Here is a 24,745-nt window from a genome sequence, read left to right as displayed (position 1 = left end):
GTAGTCTACATGTGCAATCTTCCCAGACCAGGGATTGAACCTGTGTTTACCAGGTTCTTTACTGAGCAAACAGGGAAGTCCTTTTTATTTATTTATTCATTTAACTTAGGCTTTTTTTGTCAGGCAGGAACAGACCACCACCGATCCAAGGGAGGGTCGCTTTTATTTTCACCTCTTTAACGTGAGGTCAGCCACAACAGTGAAAGCAGAAGGAACGATACATGATGTCACTTTGGCCAAGGCCAGAGTTCTGGCAGAAAGGGTCTGTAAAGAGGCTGGGGAGTGGATCTGGAGACTGAGAAGTCTTGTTTTACTGGCTGACCAGGGTGGCCACCCTGCAGGCCTGGCCTGGGTTAATGAGGAGAGGGTGGGAGGACATGGGCCCTTCACCTGCGTGGGGTTTCTTCTCTTCTCAGTACACATCAGGGAAACACCATCTTTGCACAAAAGGGAAGGGAAGGGACGGAAAAGCAGGGTGAGAACAGCAAGTCAGATTGACATTTCTGTTACACTCAAGCCAGACATCGCTTTAGATAAAGCTGTCTTGGAAATGGAACTTTATTTCTCTACCAGCATACACACACAGAAAACTGATCGCTCAACCAGGAAGCTCGGCTCTCAGGCCGCCCCTGTAATCCAGGGTGGAAAAAACGTAGCCCCCAGATGGCCTTTGTGGGAGATTACTGGCCGATAATCCTTCCTTGTCCTAGAAGATTAAGTCTGCCCTGGTGCAGTTGTGGTCAGCTGAATGGTTTAAAAAATAATAATAAGTTGTGAAAAAAATAAATCTGCCAGTGTCTGACGTTTGCCTGAACTGTTTGTATGTGGAGGCGATGCTACAGCACTGGGCCCTCCTTTGTTTATTGAAGAAAGCTCTAGAAAGCTCTGCTTCCTGCCTGGGTTGTTGGCTGTTGGCTGAAATGAACAGCAGGTGGTGATCAGAGCTGTTCCTCAGGTTGCTGGGGAGAAGTCACTTATTAAACAACCTCCTTGTCCTGAGGGTGTGACGGCTGCACCTGTCCCAGGAAGCCAGGCTCTTGGAACCCAGGGCTGGATCTCTTCCTCGGAATTGCCTGGTGCAGTGATCCAGAGCGTGCTCAACCAAGGAAGAGGTGGCGGCAGTAGAACCATGCGTTCTGCATTCGCCTGGAATGGACGGTAGAGAGATGGATTTTTATGAGGACTACGAGTCCCCATTTGATTTTAATACAGGAGTAAACAAAAACTATCTCTACCTGTCTCCCAGTGGAAATACGTCCCCACCAGGATCGCCTACTCTTCAGAAGTTTGGTAACTCCTAGTTTTCTAAAGTGACATTTGCTGTGATGAAACCTGTATGCAACTGGGGATTTGCCTGGCTTTATAATTCTTAGTGTGACAAGGGTGTTGCTGTGTTGCTACTGGTTAGTAAAGCTGTTACGGGATTCCAGGCAGAGAGCTAGATGGCTTATTATATGTTTAGAATGTATGTATATGTATTTAAATGTGCATGCATGCATGCTAAGTTACTTCAGTTGTGCACAGTTCTTTGAGATCCTGTGGGCTATAGTCCACCAGACTCCTCTGTCCCATTTGGATTGACTTATATGTACTTGGGGCTTCCCTGGTGGCTCAGATGGTTAAAAAAATCTGCCTGCAATGTGGGAGACCTGGGTTCAATCCCTGGGTTGGGAAGATCCCCTGGAGGAGGGCATGGCAACCTGCTCCAGTATTCTTGCCTGGAGAATCCAGGAGGAGTATGGTGGGCTTACAGTCCATAGGGCCACAAAGAATCTGACACAACTGAAGTGACTTAGCATAGCACCTCACAGCATAGTTGGTTTTATAATGCTGTGTTAGACTCAGGTGTGCCGCAAAGTGATTCAGTTATACATATAGATATATCTGTTCTTTTTCAAATTCCTTTTCCATGAAGGATATCACAGAATATTGAGTAGATTTTGTAATAGTGGACCTATTTGCATAGGCATTAGAGGTCTTCTGATCACCTTAAGTTCATCGACCTAATAAATAGCCAAAATGGGGGAATTTGGAGGTCTTCGCTTCTGGTCACCTATGTAATTTAATTTAGGAAGGACCCGCATCCCCAATTTCATTTTTGTGAAAATGAGGCTTAAGCAGCTGAAGCACTGACTAAATTCAAGGTCCTGCTAACAGCGGGCCAGGTTTTGGGCTTGGAATACTGTGAGCAATGTGCAGGAAGACCCAGGTGAGAGATTTTTTTTTTCCTTGAATGATATTCTTAAAAAAAAAAAAAGTTTTAAAAATTTTTAATTGGAGTATAATTGCTTTACAACATTGTGTGGGTCTCTGCCACCCACCAGCATGAATCAGCCATAGGTATACATGTGTCACCTCCCTCTTGAACCTCCCACCTGCACCCCACCCTCTAGGTTGGCACAAAGCCCAGGGCTGAGCTGCCTGCATTATACAGGTGAGAGATTGTAAGAGAAGAACTCGCAGCTACTGTGCCTTTGGGAGCAGGCATCCTTCCCACGTGCCGCTAGAAGATTGTTCTGCAGGCCAGGAGCCACCATCAGGGCAGAGCTGAAGTTTATGAGCAAACAGCATGAAGCTGGAAGTTGCCTCAGCCATGTCCAGGCCAATCCCCTCATTTTACAGCTAACGGTTGGAGACGGTTAGACAACCTCTGTGACTTGCAGAGAAGTAAGCAGATTTTCCTCGAAGTTAATGTTTCCCTTTTTAATGAAGATTAGGTCACATTTCACTCTTCTTAAGCTTAAAAAGTGGATAATTAAAAAAAAAAACAAAAAACAAAGTAAAAGCTACAGCATGAACCCTAGTTATAAACATTTTAGAGAGCATGCAGCATTCCTGTCACCATTGTTCACAATCTGTGGCCACCTTTGGGGGTGTAGTTTGGTTTTCCAGGAAGGGGAAGAGGTTGACAATAACTGGGTTGAGCAGGTCTCCAGAAGTTGGGGACTGGCAGGCAGCGGCTGGATGTCTGTTGCGGGAACTGGATTGCCAGGAATCTGTCTTTTGCTGCGCTTTCCTGGCCTTGCAGTCCACCATGGACTCTGCAGAAAGTACATCCTGCCCTGTGCCTGTCCCCAGAGCATGACTCCCTTGATCCTCACTGCTCAGTCCTACGTGTAGGAAATGCTTCAAGAACAGTACACAGAAGGAAGTTAGAGCTCAAGGACAGAGAGGATCCTAAGTGACATGGGGCCATGGGAGCCCGGACTGTAGTGACCTGGCCTCAGGTAGACCTCGGTGATCAGCATGCAAGGCTTGGAAATTCCCAGGATGATTCTGCTGCTTATTGGAAGGCTCTCCCTTCTTGAATCTCTGTTTCACCTCCTTTCCTTTTCCCAGCTGTAGTAATTGCCATCCTTTCGGTGTTTTCTGTTAAAACAGAAGCAGTGGATGTGTCTCTATTTTGAACAATTACGTCTCTAATGTCTAGTTGCAATTTGTAGGAGTTTGGGCTCATGGGATTAGACACAAAATGATTTTAAACTAGAAACAAACTCATGTATCCAGTTGTGCTCACCTTTATTGGTTTGTGTGAATTTTTAAAAAGGATTGAGGGGAGGGAGAACATTAACCAAACAGAAACCGCAGTAAGCAGTCACCTGGTAAGAACATTGTGATTCTGAAATAAGCAAATCAAAGCTGGGATCTACAACAGGAATCTCCAGTTTTTGTGCTTGTGACTCCTCGGGGCACAAGAAGCCTGCAAATCTCTTTGAATATCAAGTGGGAGGCGTAGATGGAATGAATACTGCCTTCTGTGTGTTTGCAACCTTTGTATTTTTAGATAGGAGCTCTTAGGATAGATACATACATTATGTGCTGTGTGTGCTTAGTCACTCAGTCGTGTCCAACTCTTTGCCACCCCGTGGACTGTAGCCCTCCAGGTTTCTCTGTCCATGGGGTTTCTCCAGGCAAGAATATTGGAGTGGGTTTCCATGCCCTCCATTTAAAAGCTTACGTGGCTATTGGCCACTTTGAATTTTCCCGATCAGCAGACAAGTAGTGCACAAAAAGAACTGATGTTAAAGGGAACCATACTCAGAAAAGGCTGGGGACACTGATCTCAAAAGCATAGTCTTTGATATTTATGCAAAATGCCATCATGGGGCAAATGAAAAGGTAAAGAGATTTAATCTCTGGGCAGAATGTTCCTCAAGCAATCTGAATGAAGGACAAGATGAGGGCCAGTGGCTGGAACAAAAAAAATTCTTTTATCGGAGATGTTAAAACTCTCTTGGTACAACCAGCCCATGTTCAGAAATGCCTTGTACTTCTTGATCCACAACCTTCATAGATATAAATGTCAATAGCTAAAGCAGGAGTCTGTGAAACAGAACTTACCCTTACTATGTGTGATATACTCTGATATTTTATATTATTCCTGTTTCTTCTTTTAAAGATGCTCATTTGTTACTGCTAAAAGGATTTCACAGCCTATAGTTTGAAAAACACTGATTTCAGAATCTGGAATACAAGCTCCATTAGAGATGTCGGTCTTTCATTTACTGCTTTTCCCTTAGCACCTAGAACAGCACTCGACAGCTGTGGCTCTACAAATATCTGTTGGTTGAATGAATGAGTGAGTGAATGGATGAAATGAAACTGGCAAAGACCAAATCATGCTGTAGATCATCTTACAGATGTGAACATGGAGGCCAAGACAGGTGTTGTGAAGTCCCCAAATCACAAAGCTTAGCCCAAGTCAGGACTCAACATCACCCCTCAGTTCTCAAGCCAGTGGTTTTGTGTGTGTGTGCTTTGTTTGTTTTTTGATCACAAGAAATCTGCACCTGCCCAGTAACGGATATCATAGAACAGGTTAATCATTCAAGGCGGAACCTTTCCTTTGATCAAGGGTCTTACTGTAGGCTAGTTTGTTGGGAATTCCCTGGCGGTCCAGTTGTTGTAACTCTGTGCTCTCACTCTTGAGGCCCTGGGTTCAATCCCTGGTCATGGAAGTAAAACTCCCACAAACCATGCAGTGTGGACTTAAAAAAAAAAAAAAAGATTAACGTGGGTAGTTGATTCCTCATGTGCCGCTTGGACCTGAACTTTCCATGTTGCCCTGCAGTCGGCACAGTTATCTTGTTCCTGTTGTCCTTGGTTGAGTTCTCTTTTCCAGTCTGTGAACACTTACAAGGATAACTTTCAGTGTTATTTATGTAGATTCATTCTTCCTCTTAAGGATTTTCTCATGTGCAGAAAGATAAAGCAAGCCCTGGCTTATATATATATATTTTAAAAACTTCTGGTTATTTCTAGTGATTTCAGGAAATAGGAGCCATTTAAAACTCTGACATTTTAGTTTTATGCTGTCATATTTGAAACTCTAAGAACCCTGAAGAAAATCCTGCTTCATTCCCCTTTTTGATTTAGACTCTGAGTCATTCTCTCTTCTTTTTAGGAAAGGGGTTATCACTTCTTGAAAGCTTTTCAGGATTGTCCAGGTCTTAAATAATAAATATATGGGTTTACAGAAAAAAATCCGAGCAGAACTGAAGAGCGGTAGAACCTTCTTGTTCCTGCAGAGGAAATTTAAAGACTTCCCCTCTGGGGGTCCCCAGATTCCTCCATGGCTGATCTTCTGCCACCCTTTTTATAGAGTGACCCAGTTTGGATAGTTTTACTTGATTGGTGTCAAGGGAGCAGATGACTTGAAATAATTGGCTAAAGATTTTCTCTATCTTTTTTTTAAAGATGAAAGAGATTCAAAAATCAGTTTAGGAATATCTGGAGGAGCACATGAAACATTTGAAAATATAATGTGTTCTTTTGCCATCTTTTCTTTCTCCTCTACTCATCTATCAGGTGAAGTTTGGGGAGAGTGACCTTTCTTTGGACAGGCTCTTGACAGCTGTGTGGGGCCCCACTTTCAGAGTTGAGTCCCGGAACGGGTGGTCTGTCTGACTCGAGAGCTGTCTTCTCCCTTTTGTGTCAGTGCTGTCTGCCTTCCCTCCTTTCTGCAGGAATTTCCTCCTTGATGACCCTGGCACTGCCTAATTCACCTCCTGAGTTCCTGGGCACCCTCCCCCACCTCAAAGTGGAATGACTCTAGTTTTGTCTGCTTTCTTATTCCTTGTTACCTTGATGACAGTTATTCTCATTTTTTTCTCCGGAGGTTTTACTGTTTTTACCATGAACAAATATGAGAAAATAACAGCCTTAAGGAGTATCAGTTATATGACCCATGCTCCCTAATCTCTCTCTTCTGAAGATAATCAGAGTCAAATAGCAGGTTTCAGAGGCTCCATTGCCTGAAGTCAGTGGGGACTTTTTGGTCTCCACCTGTCCGGGGGCATCTGACTATATCTAGAGAAGATTTCAAAATGCTTTTGGTTGTTACCACTGGGTGCAGGGTAACGGGGGTGGCTGCAGACATGGAGTGGGCACGTGCACAAGATGTCCCATGGGACGCAGATAGAACACCCTCCCACCCCCACCACCAAGAACCTTCCTGCTCAAAATGTCCATCATGTAGCAGTTGGAAAGCCTCGCCTTAAGTGGATCCTTTGCTTTTAGGATCTCTTAAGGAGAACCACTTTGAAGTGGGGACTTCCAAGTATTCCCTCCCCATTCTGGATTTTGTCACATCTGGAAACAATAAGGCATAGAAAGTTAGAGCCTCAAGTGCAGACTTCAAAAAAAATTTGTTTGAATTTATTTTTGGCTGTGCTGGGTCTTTGTTGATGTGCGTCTCTTCTCTAGTTGTGGTCAGCAGGGCCTGCTCTCTAGTTTCGATGGGCGAGCTTCCGCTGCAGGGACTTCTGTTGTTGTGGAGCGTGGGTCCTTGGGTGCGTGGGCTCCAGGAGTTGTGGCCTGTGGACTCAGTAGTTTCGGCTCCCAGGCTCTAGAGTGTGGGTTCAGTAGTTGTGGCTCATGGGCGTAGTTGCTCCTCGGCATGTGGGATCATCTCAGATCAGGGATCGAACCCGTGTCTCCTGCATCTCCCACACTGGCAGTGGATACTTTACCACTGAGATACCAGGGAAGCCCTCAAGTGCAGACTTTTAAGGGGAAGCATTTTTATCTTGTCATCTTTGTGGGTATGACCACTAAAGATATTTTGAACTATGTGGTTTTTCCTTTATTGTTTGTGTGTCTTTAGGTTAAAAAATGGGAAACTCATATTTCTTCTTGTATGTGCTTAAAGAAAATCCCAGAGACTGATGTTTCTTATTCCTACTCTTGTCTTAAAGCTGTTGTTGCCTCTTTAAGACTGTGTAAAGCGAAAGCGAAGTCGCTCAGTCGTGTCCGACTCTTCGGGACCCCATGGACTATAGACTACGAGGTTCCTCCGTCCATGGCATTCTCCAGGCAAGAACACTGGAGTGGGTTGCCATTTGTAAGAGAGGTGTATATACAGTTTTACTTTCCAGAGAAGCTTCTATGGCTTGATTATGCTCTTACAAATTCTCTTGGGTAGAGAGTATTAACATTCACACTTCAGTAGTAAGTATCTTAGACTCCTCTTACTTCCAGCAACTTCTCCCCTCCTGACTGACTGTTCTTGGGGATAGCTGATGTTATATTCCTGCTCTGTTATCATCGGCGCCCCACCTATTTGACCACAGTGTGTTTGCTGTGTACACGCCTCTGTCACATGAAGGTAGGAGCCCTGCTTCGAATGCTAACAATCTTTGGATAGATTATGCATTAAACAGAGTTGTATTTCTACAGAAAGTGACATTTTGTGTTTGTTTTAAATAAGAAACCTTTTTAGGTGAGAACAGTGAAGTGGGAATGGAATATATAAAATAATGAGAGGCAAGGTAGACTGTGATGGGAAACTGGATTCTTATCTCTCCCTCTGACTTCACGAGGTTGTTGTTGTTCTTGCTTAGTCGCTGAGCCAAGTCCAACTCTCTGTGACCCCATGGACTGTAGCCCGCCAGGCTTCTCTGTCCATGAGATTTCCCAGGCCTGATTACTGGAGTGGGCTGCCATTTCCTGACTCCAGAGGGTGCTTTCCTGCAATTCATTTATTCAGATAGTGTTGTTGAGCATCTCCAGGCACTCTGCACCACATTCTGTGTGGGGCTGAAGCTGCAGGATCAGAGCACAGTGCTCAGGTCAAAAACTGCCCAGCCAGCTCTTTCCGAAGTACAGTAGACAGTACACAGAGGGTGTTATGCCCAGAGTGGGCCCAGGCCACCAGGGCCAGAGAATTCCTCCGGAGCAGGAGAGTTTTCCTAATCCTTTATTGAAATGAGTGGGACTTGGAAATAAGGAGAGTGTTTCAAGAAGAGAAACTAACATACGCAGAGACGTGAAAAAAGGAGAGCATGATCCTAAAAGAGATGGTGAAGGTGGTCTTAAGGACTTTGGGAAGGTCATGTACACACTGCTCTATTTAAAATGGATAACCAACAAAAACCTGTTGTACAGCACGGGGAACTCCACTCAGTGTTATGTGGCAGCCTGGATGGGAGGAGGGTTTGGGGAAGAATGGATCCATGTGTATGTATGGCTGAGTCCCTTCACTGTTCACCTGAAACTATCACAGTGTTGTTAATCGGCTGTACCCCAATACACAATGTTTTTGTTGTTTAAAAAATTAAGTTATTAACAGATGGTTAAGATGGTAAATGGTATGTTATATATTTTACCATAATAAAAAAGTTGGGAAAAATAATGTGGGAAGCCATTTACTTTATCTTACCCTTTGCGTTAATACATTCCTTTAAAGAAAAAAATCAGTAAAACATGATTCCCTAGAGGAACTGCAATTTGGAAGATGCAATGAGAGCCCCGAGTGTGGGAGGGGCAAGGAGGACAGGAGCAGGAGGTGGAGTCGGTGGGCTCCAGATTGTCAAGAGCAGTGAGCTTTCCTAGTGGGTGGGCAGCCATACAGGGATTGAAGGAGTGCCCTAGTCCCAGTCACGTTTCAGACAGCGCACTCTGGTGGCAGGATAGTGATTGGAGTGGAGGAGACAGAGACCAACGCGGAGCTTTGGGGCAAGAATCTATAAGCAGAGCATGGTGACAGCCTGAGTTGGGTGGGATCAGAGGTGGGGTGTGAAGTGGACTCGAAGAGAGGGAGACAGAGCCACATCTCAGAGAGGCGGGAAAAAAACCTGGCGAGGGTGAGGGGGTGGGGAGGGCTCAGGGGACCAGAGACTTCAGAGTGAGGTTCAGTCTTTGCAACTTGGAGCTGTCGAATGAGATCCTGATGGAGAACTGTCCTCAGCTGAAGGGGGAGGAGGGGGTTGGAGAGTGATAGGAGGTGAGGAAGTGAGCCCTGTGGGTCAAGCTTCGTGGAAGAGAAGAGGAGAGGAAATAGCCAGGATGACTGGTAGGACCAGGAAAGTGAGTCACAGCAGGTACTCATCGAACATTGAGTATGTGCCCACCTTTTATTTCATGACCATTTAAAACATTCTTATAAAAACCCGGAGAGCTAGATGGTATTATTGCCTTTTTATTTTTTAAACAGGTTATGGGTTTGGGGTTCACTTTCCCGGAACTCAGTTCTTTAGGGCTACCATGACAAAGTACCCCAGACTGAGTGGCTTAAAACGACAGAAATGTATTACCTCTATGGTTTTGGAGGCTGGAAGTCCAAAATCAAGGTGTTGGCGGGGCCGTGCTCCCTCTGACACCTGCAGGGAAATCTTTCCTTGCCTTTTCCTAGCTTCCTGCTGGTAACCCCTGTCTTTTTTTTTTTTTTTTTTTTACAATTTATTTATTTTGGCTGTGCTGCGTCTCGTTGTTGCTTGGGCTTTTCCTTAGTAGCAGTGAGTGGGTGGCTACTCTCTCGTTGCGGTGTGTGAGCCTCTCCTTGCGGTGGCTTCTGTCCTTGTGGAGCACAGGCTCTGGAGCACGCGGGCTTCAGTAGTTGTGGCAGGTGGGCTCAGTAGTTGGGACTCCCAGGCTCTAGAGCACAGGCTCCGTAGTTGTGGTGCATGGGCTTAGTTGCTTGGTGGCATGTGGGATCTTACTGGACCAGAGATCTACGTAGATCCTGGACCTACGCCTCCTGCGTTGGCAGGTAGATTCTTTATCACTGAGCCACCAGGGAAGCCCCCTGGCTTGCTTTGACTGGCGCTACATCCCTCCAGTCTCTGCCCTACAGCATCACACCAGGTCTCTGTGTGCTCTGGATCTTTACACAGTGTTCTCTCCGGGTCACTGATTCAAACTTCCTTTTACTTGTAAGGACACCAGTCATTGGGTTAGAACCCATTCCACCCTCCAGTCCAGTATGATATCATCTTGATTACATCTGCAAAGACCCTGTTGCCAAATAAAAACACATAGTTTATGGGTCCTGGGAGTTGGAAGTAGAATGTATCTTTTTTGGGGGGAGATGCAAGTCAACCCACAAAGTGATCTGATTTTAAAAATCTCTGCCCTGTCTTTCCTATGTTTACACAATGAAATGTGTGAATTTAAATGATCCAAAATTATCTTCAGATTTAAAATTGTGTGAAGATGATTGTAAAAGTTTTAAGTGATAATCATAGAAAGCCTTGAAGGGGAACAGTTGACTTTAACTGGAAAAAACAGTCAAAGATGAAGAACTGGAGGGAAGAGAGAACTGCTTAGGTGAGGGGTTCCACTCTGGGGTGGCCTGGGCTGCACCCACCACGCTGAGTAGAGAGGTACCCACCAAGCTCTCAGTCCTGGCTTAGCTTTAATGGTAGGTTCTAAATTTCTATTTAAAAAACTAGTTTCTTCCCTGGTTGAAATTTTGGGAAATAAGTGGCAAATGGATGGCTTTAGGGAGGGGAGGAGAAAAAAGAGAAACTTAGTTTGAACAAATCTTTAGCGAATAAGTCAGTTCAAATGAAGTATTTACAGACATTCGCTTTGTTCTGGGTGCTATGAGTCCTCAGGTGTAAAGATAAGGGTGTGACATTAGGACCTTGTTTTCTAGGTTTGCACATCTAGAGGCAGGTGATAAACAATGATACCACAAGGACCACTTAGCCAGTTGGTTGTACAATGATCTCCAGTAAGAAGACGTAAAATGTAGAAGAAAACGTTGTGTCTTGGGACTTAAAGGAGCGCTCCTTCTGGTTCGTCTCCATTGCTCTCTTGGCCATGGATCTCCCAACAGTTCGCCTGTGCGTGGAATCCAGGCTCTTCTCCCCAGATGAAGTTCTTTAGGGTTGATCCCATGTGTGCAATTGAAGACAGGTTGTCAATCTGTTAGCACAACTAGAAGAATTATTAAGCAGGTGGCTGAAATGGTAATAACCTGACAGAACAAATTATCACTAATTTGCAGTCACTTGGGCTCAATATTGGCATCTGTGACTTTCAAGCCAGGCATCCCCTTGTGTTCTCACAGCCTCAATGAAGTGAAAAGCCCTCTGCTTCCAGTTTTCCTCTGACCTGCTCTTTGTCTTCCCAGCTCTTTGGAGTTTCTCTAAGAAAAATATACATGAAGGAGCAAGAATTTAAAGTCAGAAAGACCTGTGTTTCAATTTCTGCAACTCTGGGCACATTACTGAACCTCAGCGGGGCTCAGTTTCCTAATGGGGATAAATACTACTTGTCTCATTGGGTGATGGTTGTAAGAGTGTGTGTGTGTTTTAGATAACGTGTACCTGTTTAAATCTCTGGTCACAGTGGCTAGTGTATTAGACCTCAATAAATATGTCGTATTTTCTCTCCTGCTTATTCCGTCTTTTAAAAATAGATCTCTGTCAGACTCTGAGGAGAAACATTAAAATTAATGATCAAATATGGATTTTTTGAATTATTCAGTTCTCAGTAATCTTTAGAGCGTTTCCATTTCCCAACTTCTATGTTATGAATGAGAATTTCCCAAATGCCAGATTCTACCTCTGTAATATATACTCTCACCCCTCTTTTTTAAACTTTTTATTTTATGCTGGAGTACAGTTAACAATGTTGTGTTAGTTTCAGGTGTACAGCAAACTGATTCAGTTACATATATTCTTTTATAAATTCTTTTCCCATTTATGTTGTTACGTAATACTGAGCAGAGTTCCCTGTTCTATATAGTACTTCCTGATTGGTTATCCAGTTATATACTCTTACTGAACATGTACAAAATAGGATAGATAATACCTAGAAATTCATTTAAGGCAAAATTTGGATTCCCAGGCTTGGGGAAACTGTGATCAGAAATGATGAAAAGACTGCTTTTGATCTATTCTACATTTTTGTTTATTACTGGTTCTAGGTATCTTCCAAGTCTGACCTTCAGCCCCCTACTTTTGTCTTTATTTGTGTTTCGTACAATCAGTGATTTAAAGCATATGCTTTCAATTAAAATGTTCAGGTTCACAATCCTGTCCACCATGTATTCAGGTATGTTACCATGGGGAAGTTATTTAACCTCTGTAAGCTTCAGTTTGGCAAACCACTTCAGTATTCTTGCCTTGAGAACCCCATGAACAGTATGAAAAGGCAAAATGATAGGATACTGAAAGAGAAACTCCCCAGGTCAGTAGGTGCCCAATATGCTACTGGAGATCAGTGGAGAAATAACTCCAGAAAGAATGAAGGGATGGAGCCAAAGCAAAAAGAATACCCAGCTATGGATGTGACTGGTGATAGAAGTAAGGTCCGATGCTGTAAAGAGCAATATTGCATAGGAACCTGGAATGTCAGGTCCATGAATCAAGGCAAATTGGAAGTGGTCAAACAAGAGATGGCAAGAGTGAATGTCGACATTCTAGGAATCAGCGAACTGAAATGGTCTGAAATGAGTGAATTTAACTCAGATGACCATTATATCTACTACTGCGGGCAGGAATCCCTCAGAAGAAATGGAGTGGCCATCGTGGTCAATAAAAGAGTCCGAAATGCAGTACTTGGATGCAATTTCAAAAACGACAGAATGATCTCTGTTCATTTCCAAGGCAAACCATTCAGTATCACAGTAATCCAAGTCTATGCCCCAACCAGTAACGCTGAAGAAGCTTAAGTTGAACGGTTCTGTGAAGACCTACAAGACCTTTTAGAACGAACACCCAAAAAAGATGTCCTTTTCATTATAGGGGACTGGAATGCAAAAGTAGGAAGTCAAGAAACACCTGGAGTAACAGGCAAATTTGGCCTTGGAATACAGAATGAAGCAGGGCAAAGACTAATAGAGTTTTGCCAAGAAAATGCACTGGTCATAACAAACACCCTTTTCCAACAACACAAGAGAAGACTTTACACAGGGACATCACCAGATGGTCAACATTGAAATCAGATTGATTATATTCTTTGCAGCCAAAGATGGAGAAGCTCTATACAGTCAACAAAAACAAGACCAGGAGCTGACTGTGGCTCAGATCATGAGCTCCTTATTGCCAAATTCAGACTTAAATTGAAGAAAGTAGGGGAAGCCACTAGACCATTCAGGTATGACCTAAATCAAATCCCTTATGATAATACAGTGGAAGTGAGAAATAGATTTAAGGGCCTAGATCTGATAGATAGAGTAGTTCATAGCCTGATGAACTATGGACGGAGGTTCATGACATTGTACAGGAGACAGGGATCCAGACCATCCCCATGGAAAAGAAATGCAAAAAAGCAAAATGGCTGTCTTGGGAGGCCTTACAAATAGCTGTGAAAAGAAGAGAAGCGAAAAGCAAAGGAGAAAAGGAGAGATATAAACATCTGAATGCAGAGTTCCAAAGAATAGCAAGAAGAGATAAGAAAGCCTTCTTCAGCGATCAATGCAAAGAAATAGAGGAAGACAACAGAATGGGAAAGACTAGGGATCTCTTCAAGAAAATCAGAGATACCAAAGGAACATTTCATGCAAAGATGGGCTCAATAAAGGACAGAAATGGTATGGACCTAACAGAAGCAGAAGATATTAAGAAGAGATGGCAAGAATATACAGAAGAACTGTACAAAAAAGATCTTTACGACCTAGATAATCACGATGGTGTGATCACTCACCTAGAGCCAGACATCCTGGAATGTGAAGTCAAGTGGGCCTTAGAAAGCATCACTACAAACAGAGCTAGTGGAGGTGATGGAATTCCAGTTGAGCTATTCCAAATCCTGAAAGATGATGCTGTGAAAGTGCTGCACTCAATATGCCAGCAAATTTGGAAAACTCAGCAGTGGCCACAGGACTGGAAAAGGTCCGTTTTCATTCCAATCCCAAAGAAAGGCAATGCCAAAGAATGCTCAAACTACCGCACAACTGCACTCATCTCACATGCTAGTAAAGCAATGCTCAAAATTCTCCACGCGAGGCTTCAGCAATATGTGAACCGTGAACTTCCTGATGTTCAAGCTGGTTTTAGAAAAGGCAGAGGAACCAGAGATCAAATTGCCAACATCTGCTGGATCATGGAAAAAGCAAGAGAATTCTAGAAAAGCATCTATTTCTGCTTTATTGACTATGCCAAAGCCTTTGACTGTGTGGATCACAATAAACTGTGGAAAATTCTTCAAGAGATGGGAATACCAGACCACCTGATCTGCCTCTTGAGAAATATGTATGCATGTCAGGAAGCAGCAGTTAGAGCTGGACATGGAACAACAGACTGGTTCCAAATAGGAAAAGGAGTTCGTCAAGGCTGTATATTGTCACCCTGCTTATTTAACTTCTATGCAGAGTACATCATGAGAAACGCTGGACTGGAAGAAACACAAGCTGGAATCAAGATTTCCGGGAGAAATATCAATAACCCCAGATATGCAGATGATGCCACCCTATGGCAGAAAGTGAAGAGGAACTCAAAAGCCTCTTGATGAAAGTGAAAGTGGAGAGTGAAAAAGTGGGCTTAAAGGTCAACATTCAGAAAACGAAGATCATGGCATCTGGTCCCATCACTTCATGGGAAATAGATGGGGAAACAGTGGAAACAGTGTCAGACTTTATTTTTTGGGGCTCCAAAATCACTACAGATGGTGACTGCAGCCTTGAAATCAAAAGACGCTTACTCCTTGGAAGGAAAGTTATAACCAACCTAGATAGCATTTTCAAAAGCAGAGACATTGCCAACAAAGGTTCGTCTAGTCAAGGCTATGGTTTTTCTTGTGGTCATGTATGGATGTGAGAGTTGGACTGTGAAGAAGGCTGAGCGCTGAAGAATTGATGCTTTTGAACTGTGGTGTTGGAGAAGACTCTTGAGAGTCCCTTGGACTGCAAGGAGATCTAACCAGTCCATTCTGAAGGAGATCAGCCCTGGGATTTCTTTGGAAGAACTGATGCTAAAGCTGAAACTCCAGTACTTTGGCCACCTCATGGGAAGAGTTGACTCATTGGAAAAGACTCTGATGCTGGGAGGGAAAGGGGGCAGGAGGAGAAGGGGACAACAGAGGATGAGATGGCTGGATGGCATCACTGACTCGATGGACGTGAGTCTGAGTGAACTCCGGGAGTTGGTGATGGACAGGGAGGCCTGGCATGCTGCGATTCATGGGGTGGAAAAGAGTCGGACACGACTGAGCGACTGATCTGATCTGATCTGATCTGAAGCTTCAGTTTCCTCATCTGTAAATGGTGATGGTGATCCTTGTCTCACAAGTGTTAACGTAGATGATGTAATGTATTAGGACCACTGAGCTAAAATTTCGGAGAAGGCCGTGGCAACCCACTCCAGTGCTCTTGCCTGGAAAATCCCATGGACTGAGGAGCCTGGTGGGCTGTAGTCCATGGGGTCACTAAGAGTCGGACACGACTGAGTGACTTCACTTTCACTTTTCACTTTCATCCATTGGAGAAGGAAATGACAGCCCACTCTAGTGTTCTTGCCTGGAGAATCCCAGGGACAGAGGAGCCTGGTGGGCTGCCGTCTGTGGGGTTGCACAGAGTCAGACATGACTGAAGCAGCTTAGCAGCAGCAGCAGCTCAAATTTGGATGTAAATAAAACGCACTTTGTGGCAGCGGCTGTGGTTATTATTAATTTTCCTAAATCATGATTGTTAGGTTTTTTCAGATGATTTCTGTATCTGTCTTTCTGTTCTTTCTTCATGTCCTTAATTTCCAGTTTTTTCCCTAGTTGATCATAAAACAAACCTCATCTTTAAATTCTAATGTTGATAATTTGCTGCCACCTACAGGCTAATATGATAAAAACAGACATGTAATTACTAGCTTTCTTAGACTGTGAGCATAAAATCTCAAGGTCATTTTGGTAGTCCCAAAGCTAACTGTGGACAATCCCAGAACCCCGTTTCCTGAGCCACTTATTTTCCCTGGTAGTTCAACTAAATTCTTGATTAGTATTAATAGAATCATCTTAGATTATTTTTGGAATTGAACGGTTATTCATAAAGCAGTATTAGATATTATTATTATCATCATCCCCCATAAGCAGATTTATAAAATAGTGTTTATTAAAAACACAAAAGAATATTTGTTATTTAAGGTAAGTTTAGCACCTGAGTTTAGTTGGGCTTTGTTGCATCCTAGTGAACTTGAGACATCTGAGCAAAACATTACATTAAAAATAAAATTAAGGATGTTTATACTGAACTCTCAGAAAAGGCAATGGCACCCCACTCCAGTACTCTTGCCTGGAAAATCCCATGGACGGAGGAGCCCGGTAGACTGTGGTCCATGGGGTCGCGAAGAGTCGGACATGACTGAGCGACTTCACTTTCACGTTTCACTTTTATGCATTGGAGAGGGAAATGGCAACCCACCTCAGTGTTCTTGCCTGGAGAATCCCAGGGATGGGGGAGCCTGGTGGGCTGCTGTCTACGGGGTCGCACAGAGTCGGACACGACTGAAGTGACTTAGCAGCAGCATACTGAACTCTGTTGTGGTGCTTACTCTCTTGCCTTGTACGATTGCTGCCTGTATGCTTCTCTTCCATTCTCCTGCTTAAGCTTCTTTTTCTAATAACCTGGTACATGGGATCCATTTGCAAGCATACATGGTCCGTCCTCAGTGGTTTCTTTTTCTCTTTTTGGCTGCACCATGAGTCTTGTGAGATCCTAGTTCCCTGATCAGGGATTGAAATCAGGCCCTCAGCAGTGACAGCACAGAGTCCTAACCTCTGTACCACCAGGGGGTTCCCTCCTCTGTGGTTTCTGACTGTACATAGTACAGCATCTTGGCAGAGTCTGATTTGGCTCCAGCTTCCAGTGCCAGATATCAGGGGATGGGTCCAGTAAGGTTTATGTGCTAACTATGGGGTTGAATTTTGCCTTGAAAATAACAGGGAACCACTAAAGGAACCACTTTAAGCCAGAGAGTGACTTGATAAGATTTTGATCATGACTTGGGCAATCCGTTTTCAGATATGTTGGAGGGACCTGCAGAAGCAACTATTCATTGAGCCTTTCCATCCACTGACTGTAGCTGTCACATCGTTTCTGCATGAGAGGACTTAATCATATCCTATTCACCACTCCAGTTTTTGAACTGTTTTATTTGTATTACTTTTATGCCTTTCACAATTCTGTAAACATCTTTCAGGTAGGCACTGTTATGCTATTGATTGTTGTCATTTTAATTATCAACTGCTATTGTGCAGTGAATATACAATAGACTGGGAGCAAGTGTCTTTGTACCTTTTACTCAGTGGACGTATGGACATAGGGATGGATACTTCTGGGCTTGCCATGGTGCTTGCTGCTTGTTGAACAGCAGGCTTGTTCTCTCTCCTTCATCTCTGCCCACCTGCTAAGTCTGTCATCTGCTGCCTGGCATCTTGCTTTGGGCGGGTGCCACATTGCCACTGTGGTTGAGCTAGCCCTTCCCAGAAGTGGACGTGGGGGCTGGTATGATTACTGTAACACTTACTGGTGGAAAGAGGCGAAGAGCAGGAAGAGAAGGAGACCTTTCCCTGGTTCCCTCTGCAAAAAAGCCTTTGCCATGGGACTTCCCTCCTGGTCCAGTGGTTAAGACTTCGCCTTCCAATGCAAGAGGTGCAGGTTCAATCCCTGGTCAAGGAGCTGGGATCTCACATGCCTCATGGCTAGAGGACCAAAGCATAAAACAGAAGCAATATTGTAACAAAATCAATAAAGACTTAAAAAAAAAAAGCTATTGTCAGAGGAGACTGAAAATCCCAAACCATGGAAATGGATGGCAAAACAGTGACTATGGAAAGGTGATCGAGGCCTTGTTTCAGGTGTAAAATTTAAGGGGGCATCGAAAAGCTCTGCAGTCCAGATAAGTATTATGTTAATGCATTATTTTAAGAAATTTAAAATGGAAGAAATTCATGATGAACAAGGGCTTCCCCTGTGGCTCAGTGAGAAAGAATCTGCCTGCAGTGCAGGAGATGAGGGTTTGATTCCTGGATCCAAAAGATCTGGAGGAGGGCATAGCAACCCACTACAGTATTCTTGCCTGGAGAATCTCATGGACAGAGGAGCCTGGCGGGCCACAGTCCATGGGGTCACAAAGAGTCAGATGTGACTAAGCATCCGTGCATGATGAACAAAATACTAACATTTTAAATAAAGACAAGATCTGAAACAGTGTTATGATAAGCCACTCTTGGAACCTGAGGAAAAAGGAAAAATCAGCCATACTGAGCCTATCTGTTTAAGAATTTGATATTTTGTTCATCATGGACTCTTTGAATTAACTTTTATTTTTTTAAAAATGTTGCATTAAAATATTAAAATTATTTATATTGAATTAACTGCCCTCATTAATTCTGCACCTAAGGTTCAGGGGCCTCACTGAACTTGCCCTTAGCCTTGTACTTGGTTGGTTGGGCAGAAGAAGGGGGAGTTGCTGAGAGTCAGGTGCCTCCCTGGCTGCCCTCTGGAAATACAGAATTCTTTCTGGTGGATGGGTAGACACTGGCTGTTATTTCAGGGCAGTGGGTGTGGCAGGATTGGTCTTAAATGATGTAGAAAGCTTTTATATGGGTGTTGGTCATTTTTCTGAATATATTGTGTTTGCCAAAAGGTTCATTTGGATTGTTCTATAAGATGTTACAGAAAAACTCGAAAGAACTTTTTGGCCAACCCTAGATAAATTAGGAGCTTCCCTGGTGGCTCAGTGGTAAAGAATCTGCCTGCCAGTGCAAGAGACTTGGGTTCAAGCCCTGGATTGGGAAGATCCCCTGGAGTAGAAAATGGCAGCCCACTCCAGTATTCTTGCCTGGAAAATGCTCTGGACAGAAGAGCCCGGCAGGCTGCAGTCCCTGGTGTTGCAAAGAGTTGGATATGATTTGGTGACTTAGCACGTGTGCATATAAATTAGGATTTTATTCTAAAGGGTTATCTGGATGAGGCATATTTTTTTAATTTTATATTTTAAACTTTTTATTTTGTATTGGGGTGCAGCTGATTAACAGTGTTGTGATGGTTTCAGGTGAACAGGGAAGGGACTCAGTCATACATATATATACACATTCTCCCCCAAACTCCCCTCTCATCCAGGCTGCCACATAACACTGAGTAGAGTTCCATGTGCCATACAGTAGGCCCTTGTTGTTTATCCATTGTAAATAAAGCAGTGTGTACATGTCCATCCCAAACTCCCAAATTATCCTTTTCCCTTTTCCTTCCCTCTGGCAACCGTAAGCTTGTTCATGAAATTTGAGTGGATGAGTGCGTGCATGCTAAGTCATTTCAGTCATATCCGACTCTTTGTGACCCTATGGACTGTAGTCTGCCAGACTCCTCTGTCTGTGGAATTCTCTTGCCTGGAGTGGATGAAACATATTTTTAAAAAGTTACAAGAAGATGTCTCCCACTTCCACTAGGGAAAGAAATGGAATACACTTTCTTTAGGCTATTCTTCACTGAGGCTGTAACAGTTAAATCTGACTAGTAGAGGAAGCTAAAGACATTTACAGTCTCCTTCTGTGAATATTAGTCATGCTGATTTACTAGTTAAGCATTTAAAGTCTTGGCAAGATCTCATTCTTGGTCTCTTAACTCTTCTGCTTTGTAGTAAGTATATTGTGACTGGAGAAATGAACAGAAGCTGAGAGAATGCTGTATTTTCTAAATTCCTATTTTGAAAGAGTGTAATTTGGTGGGTTTTAGTCGTTACCTCATAAGTTGTTTTTTTTTTTTTTCCCCTTGTCCTTTCCTAGGAGAGCCAGGCCTTTTGAAAGCAGGAAGATGAGATATGGCACTTACCTCATTGGCTTTCTTCTGGCTGGGGCTGTGAAGGAGTCCAAAGGAAAATTTTACTTAGCTTTCATACTTTACAAACTTTTTTTTTTTTTGTCTTCAACAAGGTCTGCTGAGAACAGACCCAGTACCTGAGGAAGGGGAAGATGTTGCTGCCACGATTGGTGCCACCGAGACTCTGTCAGAGGAGGAGCGAGAGGAGCTGAGAAGAGAACTTGCAAAGGTAAAGGAGCCATCCTTCTGGAGCTTCGTTTTGCACTTAAAATATGTCATTATTTGTTTTTCTAAAGTACCTGGTGATACTGTATAGTCAGTTTCAGGGGAGAGAAAGCAATGTGTGTTTACTCACCCTAGAGAGCTGGAGTGAGGAGGAGGAAATGGGAACATGTGAGACCAGTTGGTTTTTAATACGAGGAAGGGTATTTATGGGTAAAGTGGGTCTGAGAAGTAGAGTGTGAAGTCGGAAATGGATGAGGGCCACTAGTGAATGTCTTCTAAGTGACCTCACTAGCCCTGATGCACTTGGCTTTCAGTTGCTTTGGTGACTTCTTTCTACCTTTGGCAATGTTGTGGATAGAAGTTCTTTGAATTTTCTTTCCATTCCTCACTCTCTCCCTTCCTCTTTAAAAAATTTTTTTTTAAATCAACCATTTCAAAGTGTACAGCTGAGTAGCATTTAGCAAACTCACGATGTTATGCAACTGTCATTTCTATCCAGACATTTTTACCACGTCCAAGGGAGACCCCATACTCACTAAGCTGGCATGCCCACTCTTCCCTCCCTCATTCCCTGGCAACAACTAATTGCTTTCTCTCTCTACGGATTTAACTATTCTGGATATTTCATTCCAATGCAGTCACTTAGCGTGTGATTTCTGGTATCTAACTTGGTTCATTTAGCATAATAATTTCGAGGTTCATTCTTGTTGAGCTTGTATTGGTACTTCACTGCTTTTTAATGGCTGAATAATATTCTCTTGTATGTATCTATTATATTTTGTTTATCTGTCCATCTGTTGAGTGGTTATTTGGGTGGTTTCGACCTTTTAACTATTGTAGATACTGAGCTAAGGAATATTTGTGTAAAAGTACTTGTTTGAATACCCATTTCCAATTCCTTTGGGATATACCCAGAAGTAGAATTGCTCATCACATGGTAATTCCATGTTTAACTTTTGTTTTCCAGAATTGCCAAGCTGTTTTCACAGCAGGGTTGCCATTTTACATTCCATCACCAGCTTCTCTACATCCTTGCCACGTTTTTTATTTTCAGTCTTTTTGATTATAGCCGCCTTAGTGACTGTAAAATGGTATCCTGTTGTGCTTTTGGTTTGTATTTCACTAATGAATAAGATATTGAGCATCTTTTCCTGGGCATATTAGTCATTTACATACCTTTTTTGGAGAAAGTCTATTCAAATCCTTTCCCACATTTATAAAACATTATTTGTCTTTTTGTTGTTGAGGTAGAAGAGCTTTTTATATATTTGGATACTAGATCCTTTATCAGATATATTAACTGCAAATATTTTCTCCCATTCCATACATTCTTTTCACTTTCTTCATCCTGTCATAATGCACAAAAGTTTTAAATTCTGTGATGAAGTCCAATTTTTTTTCTTTAGTTGCTTGCTCTTTTAGCATTATATCTAAGGATCCATTTCCAAAACTAGATCATAAAGATTTACACAATATTTTCTTCTAAAGCTTATATTTAAGCCTGTGGTCCATTGAGTTAATTTTTATATATGGTTTGTGGTAGGGTTCAATTTCATTCTTTCACATGTGAAGGTTTTTTAGTACCATTCATTGAAGAGACTATCAGTGAATGCTCTTGGCATCCTTGTCAAAAATCAGTTCGTGTATATGTAAAGGTTTATTTCTGGATTCTCAATTCTGATATATTCATCTATATGTCTGTCCTCCTGAGAGTACCACATTCTTGATTACTATAACTTTGTAGTAAGTTTTAAAATCGAGAAGTATGACCTTTTCACCTTTTTCTCCTTTGTCAAAATTGTTGTTTAAAGTCTCATGCAATTCTATATTAATTTTTAGAATCTACACTTCCCCCCACACACCAAAAAATGCCATTGGGATTTAGATAGGATTATTACTGAATCTAAGGATTGATTTGGGGGAGTATTGTATTATTACAATACAATAAGATTGTAATCATCTTAACAATATTAAATCTCACAATCCATGAACATGGAGTGTCTTTCCACTTATTTAGGTCTTCTCTAGCTTAGCAATGTTTTGTAGTTTTCAGGGCACAAGTCTTATACTTCCTTAGTTACCTTTATTTTGAAGTTTTTTTTATTCTTTTGATGTGATTATAAACAGAATTTTCTTAATTTACTTTGAGATTTTTCATTGCTACTGTGTAGAAATATCAATACAACTGAAGTTTGCATATTAATCTTATATCCTGCAGCATTGCTGAACTTGCTTATTAGCTCTATTAAATTTTTTGTGAATTATTTAAGAATTTTCTCTATATAACATAATGTTATCTGCAGTCAAAAGTAGTTTTACTCTTCCTTTCCATTTTAGTTGGCTTTTATTTATTTTTCTTCTCTATTGCTCTGGCTGAAACCTCCAGTTCTATGTTGAATGACAGTGGTGAAAGTGAGCATCCTTGTCTTGTTTCTAGTCTTAGGGGAAATACTTTCAGTCTTTCATCATTCAGTGTGATGATAACTCTTGGTTTTTATAAATACACTTATTCATATTAAGGAAGTTCCCTTCTATTCATAGTTTGTTCGGTGTTTTTATCATGAAAGGGTCCTGGATTTTGTCAAATGCTTTTCTTCACTTATTAAGATGATCGTGCATTTTTTCCCTTCATTCTATTAATATGGTATATTACATTAATTGATTTTCATATTTTGCATCATCCTTACATTCCTAGAATAAATTCCACTTTATCTTAGGTGTATATATTCTAGGCCTTGATGTATAATCCTTTTAATATGGTTTTGGATTTGGTTTGCTGGTATTTTACTAAATATTATTGCACCTATATTCATGAGAGATCCACTTGCAATTTTCTTTTCTTATATCTTTGTCTGCTTTTTGTATCATGGTAATGGCTGGCCTCTTGGAATGGAAGTTTTCCATTCTCTTTTGTGGAAGAATTTGAGAAGGATTGGCTTAAATTCTTCTTTAAGTGTTTAGTAGAATTCACCAATGAAGCCTTCTTGTTTTGAACTTTTATTTGTTGGGAAATTTTTAATTATTCATTCAGTCTTTTTATGTGTTATAAGTCTGTTCAGACTGTCTATTTTTTCTTGGTCAGTTTCAATCATTTTGTGAATTTTCTAGGAATTCATTCATTTCATTTAGGTTATCTAGTTTATTGGCATATAATTGTTCATAATATTCTCTTACAATCTTTTTATTTCTATAAGGTTGGTAGTATTGTCACCACTTTCATTTCTGAGTTTAGTTATTTGCATCTTCCTTTTTTTTACCTTCTGTCAGTCTGACTAGAGGTTTGCCAATTGCATTGTTCTTTCTAAAGAACAGCTTTGATTTCATTGATTTTTCACTATTGATTTTCTGTTCTTTATTCTGTTTATCTTTAATCTTTAATTTAATCTTTAATTCCTTTCTTTTTGTTAGCTTTGGCTTTAGTTTGCTCTTCTTTTCCTAATTCTGTAAGAGTGTACAGTTAGGTTATCAATTCGAAATATTATTTTTTAATGTAGGCATTTACAGCTATAAATTTCCCTCTGAGCACTATTCTTACTACATTTCATAAGATTTAATATGTTGTGTATTTGTTTTCATTTGTCTCAAAGTATTTTCTAATTTCTTTTTGATTTCTTCTTTGACCCATTGGTGGCTTAAGAGCATGTTGTTTAACTGGATAAATTTATAAATTTTCTAGTTTTCCTTTTGTTTCTGGTTTCTAGATTTATTCCATTATGGTTGGTCAAGATATTTTGTATGATTTTAAATTTATTGAGATTTGTTTTGTTGCCTAATGATATGCTTTGTCCTGGAGAATGTTTCATGTACATTTGAAAAGAAGGTGTATTCTATTGTTTTGGGGTGAGGTGTTCTGTTTATAGTTGGTTTATAGTGTTCAGATCTTCTGTTTCCTTATTTGTTCTATCTACCTCTTTACATCAGCTTTTATAAACTAGGTGGGGATAGGATGGGTAAGGCAGATTGGTGATAAGCCCCATCAGGAGAGTAAGAGTGAAAAATACAGAGTATTTGGTATTAGTACATGCCTAATACTGTTATTTTGAAAAGAGAAAACAAAAATACTTTTTACACAAGTTGCACATGTTGATCGTAAAAACAAAAAGCACTGAAGAAAAGCAAAATTACCTTTACAGCATAAAAGTTTTAGATTATCTGTTTGCAGACTTTTTTCTATGTGTGTATTGCTATAACATTTCAGTATTTTAAGAAGACATCAGAATACACATTTATAACTTTTCTTCACTTAATTGAATTTCAAAAAAAATTTTGTGACAGTAAATGATCTCCTACAATTTCATTTTAAATTGGTGTAGAATAGCCTGTTTTTTAAATTGCTGCAAGCCCATTTTTAATTAATGGACATATCATTTAATTAATGGGCATATCATTTCAGTTATTTCCTTTTTTTGCTATTATAAACAGTATTTTGATGGAGATACATATAATCCTTTAGGCACCTCTATTACTTTTGGTTGTGCTGGGTCTTTGTTGCTTTGCTTGGGCTTTCTCCGGTTACAGTGAGTAGGAGCTACTCCTTGTTGT

The 24,745-nt window shown here is 41.5% G+C and overlaps 1 protein-coding gene across 6 annotated transcripts in view; it reads left to right on the top strand.

Annotated features, from left to right (window-relative positions):
• TPD52 (tumor protein D52) overlaps positions 1–24,745 on the top strand; it is a 130,977-nt gene that overhangs the window by 78,428 nt on the left and 27,804 nt on the right. For 3 of the 6 annotated variants that reach the window (XM_027561250.1, XM_027561249.1, XM_027561248.1), the window contains exon 2: positions 20,092–20,207. In XM_027561250.1, coding sequence (XP_027417051.1) covers positions 20,092–20,207 — 116 coding nt within the window. Of the gene's footprint in view, positions 1–1,039; positions 1,291–20,091; positions 20,208–24,745 lie in introns of those variants that run through there. The other 3 variants (XM_027561245.1, XM_027561244.1, XM_027561246.1) reach the window with 2 other exon arrangements.

Source organism: Bos indicus x Bos taurus, chromosome 14, assembly GCF_003369695.1.
Source record: "Bos indicus x Bos taurus breed Angus x Brahman F1 hybrid chromosome 14, Bos_hybrid_MaternalHap_v2.0, whole genome shotgun sequence".
Taxonomy (NCBI): Eukaryota; Metazoa; Chordata; class Mammalia; order Artiodactyla; family Bovidae; genus Bos; species Bos indicus x Bos taurus.
The sequence above is the reverse complement of the archived record's forward strand: the minus strand, read 5'-3'. Positions and strand labels throughout refer to the sequence as shown.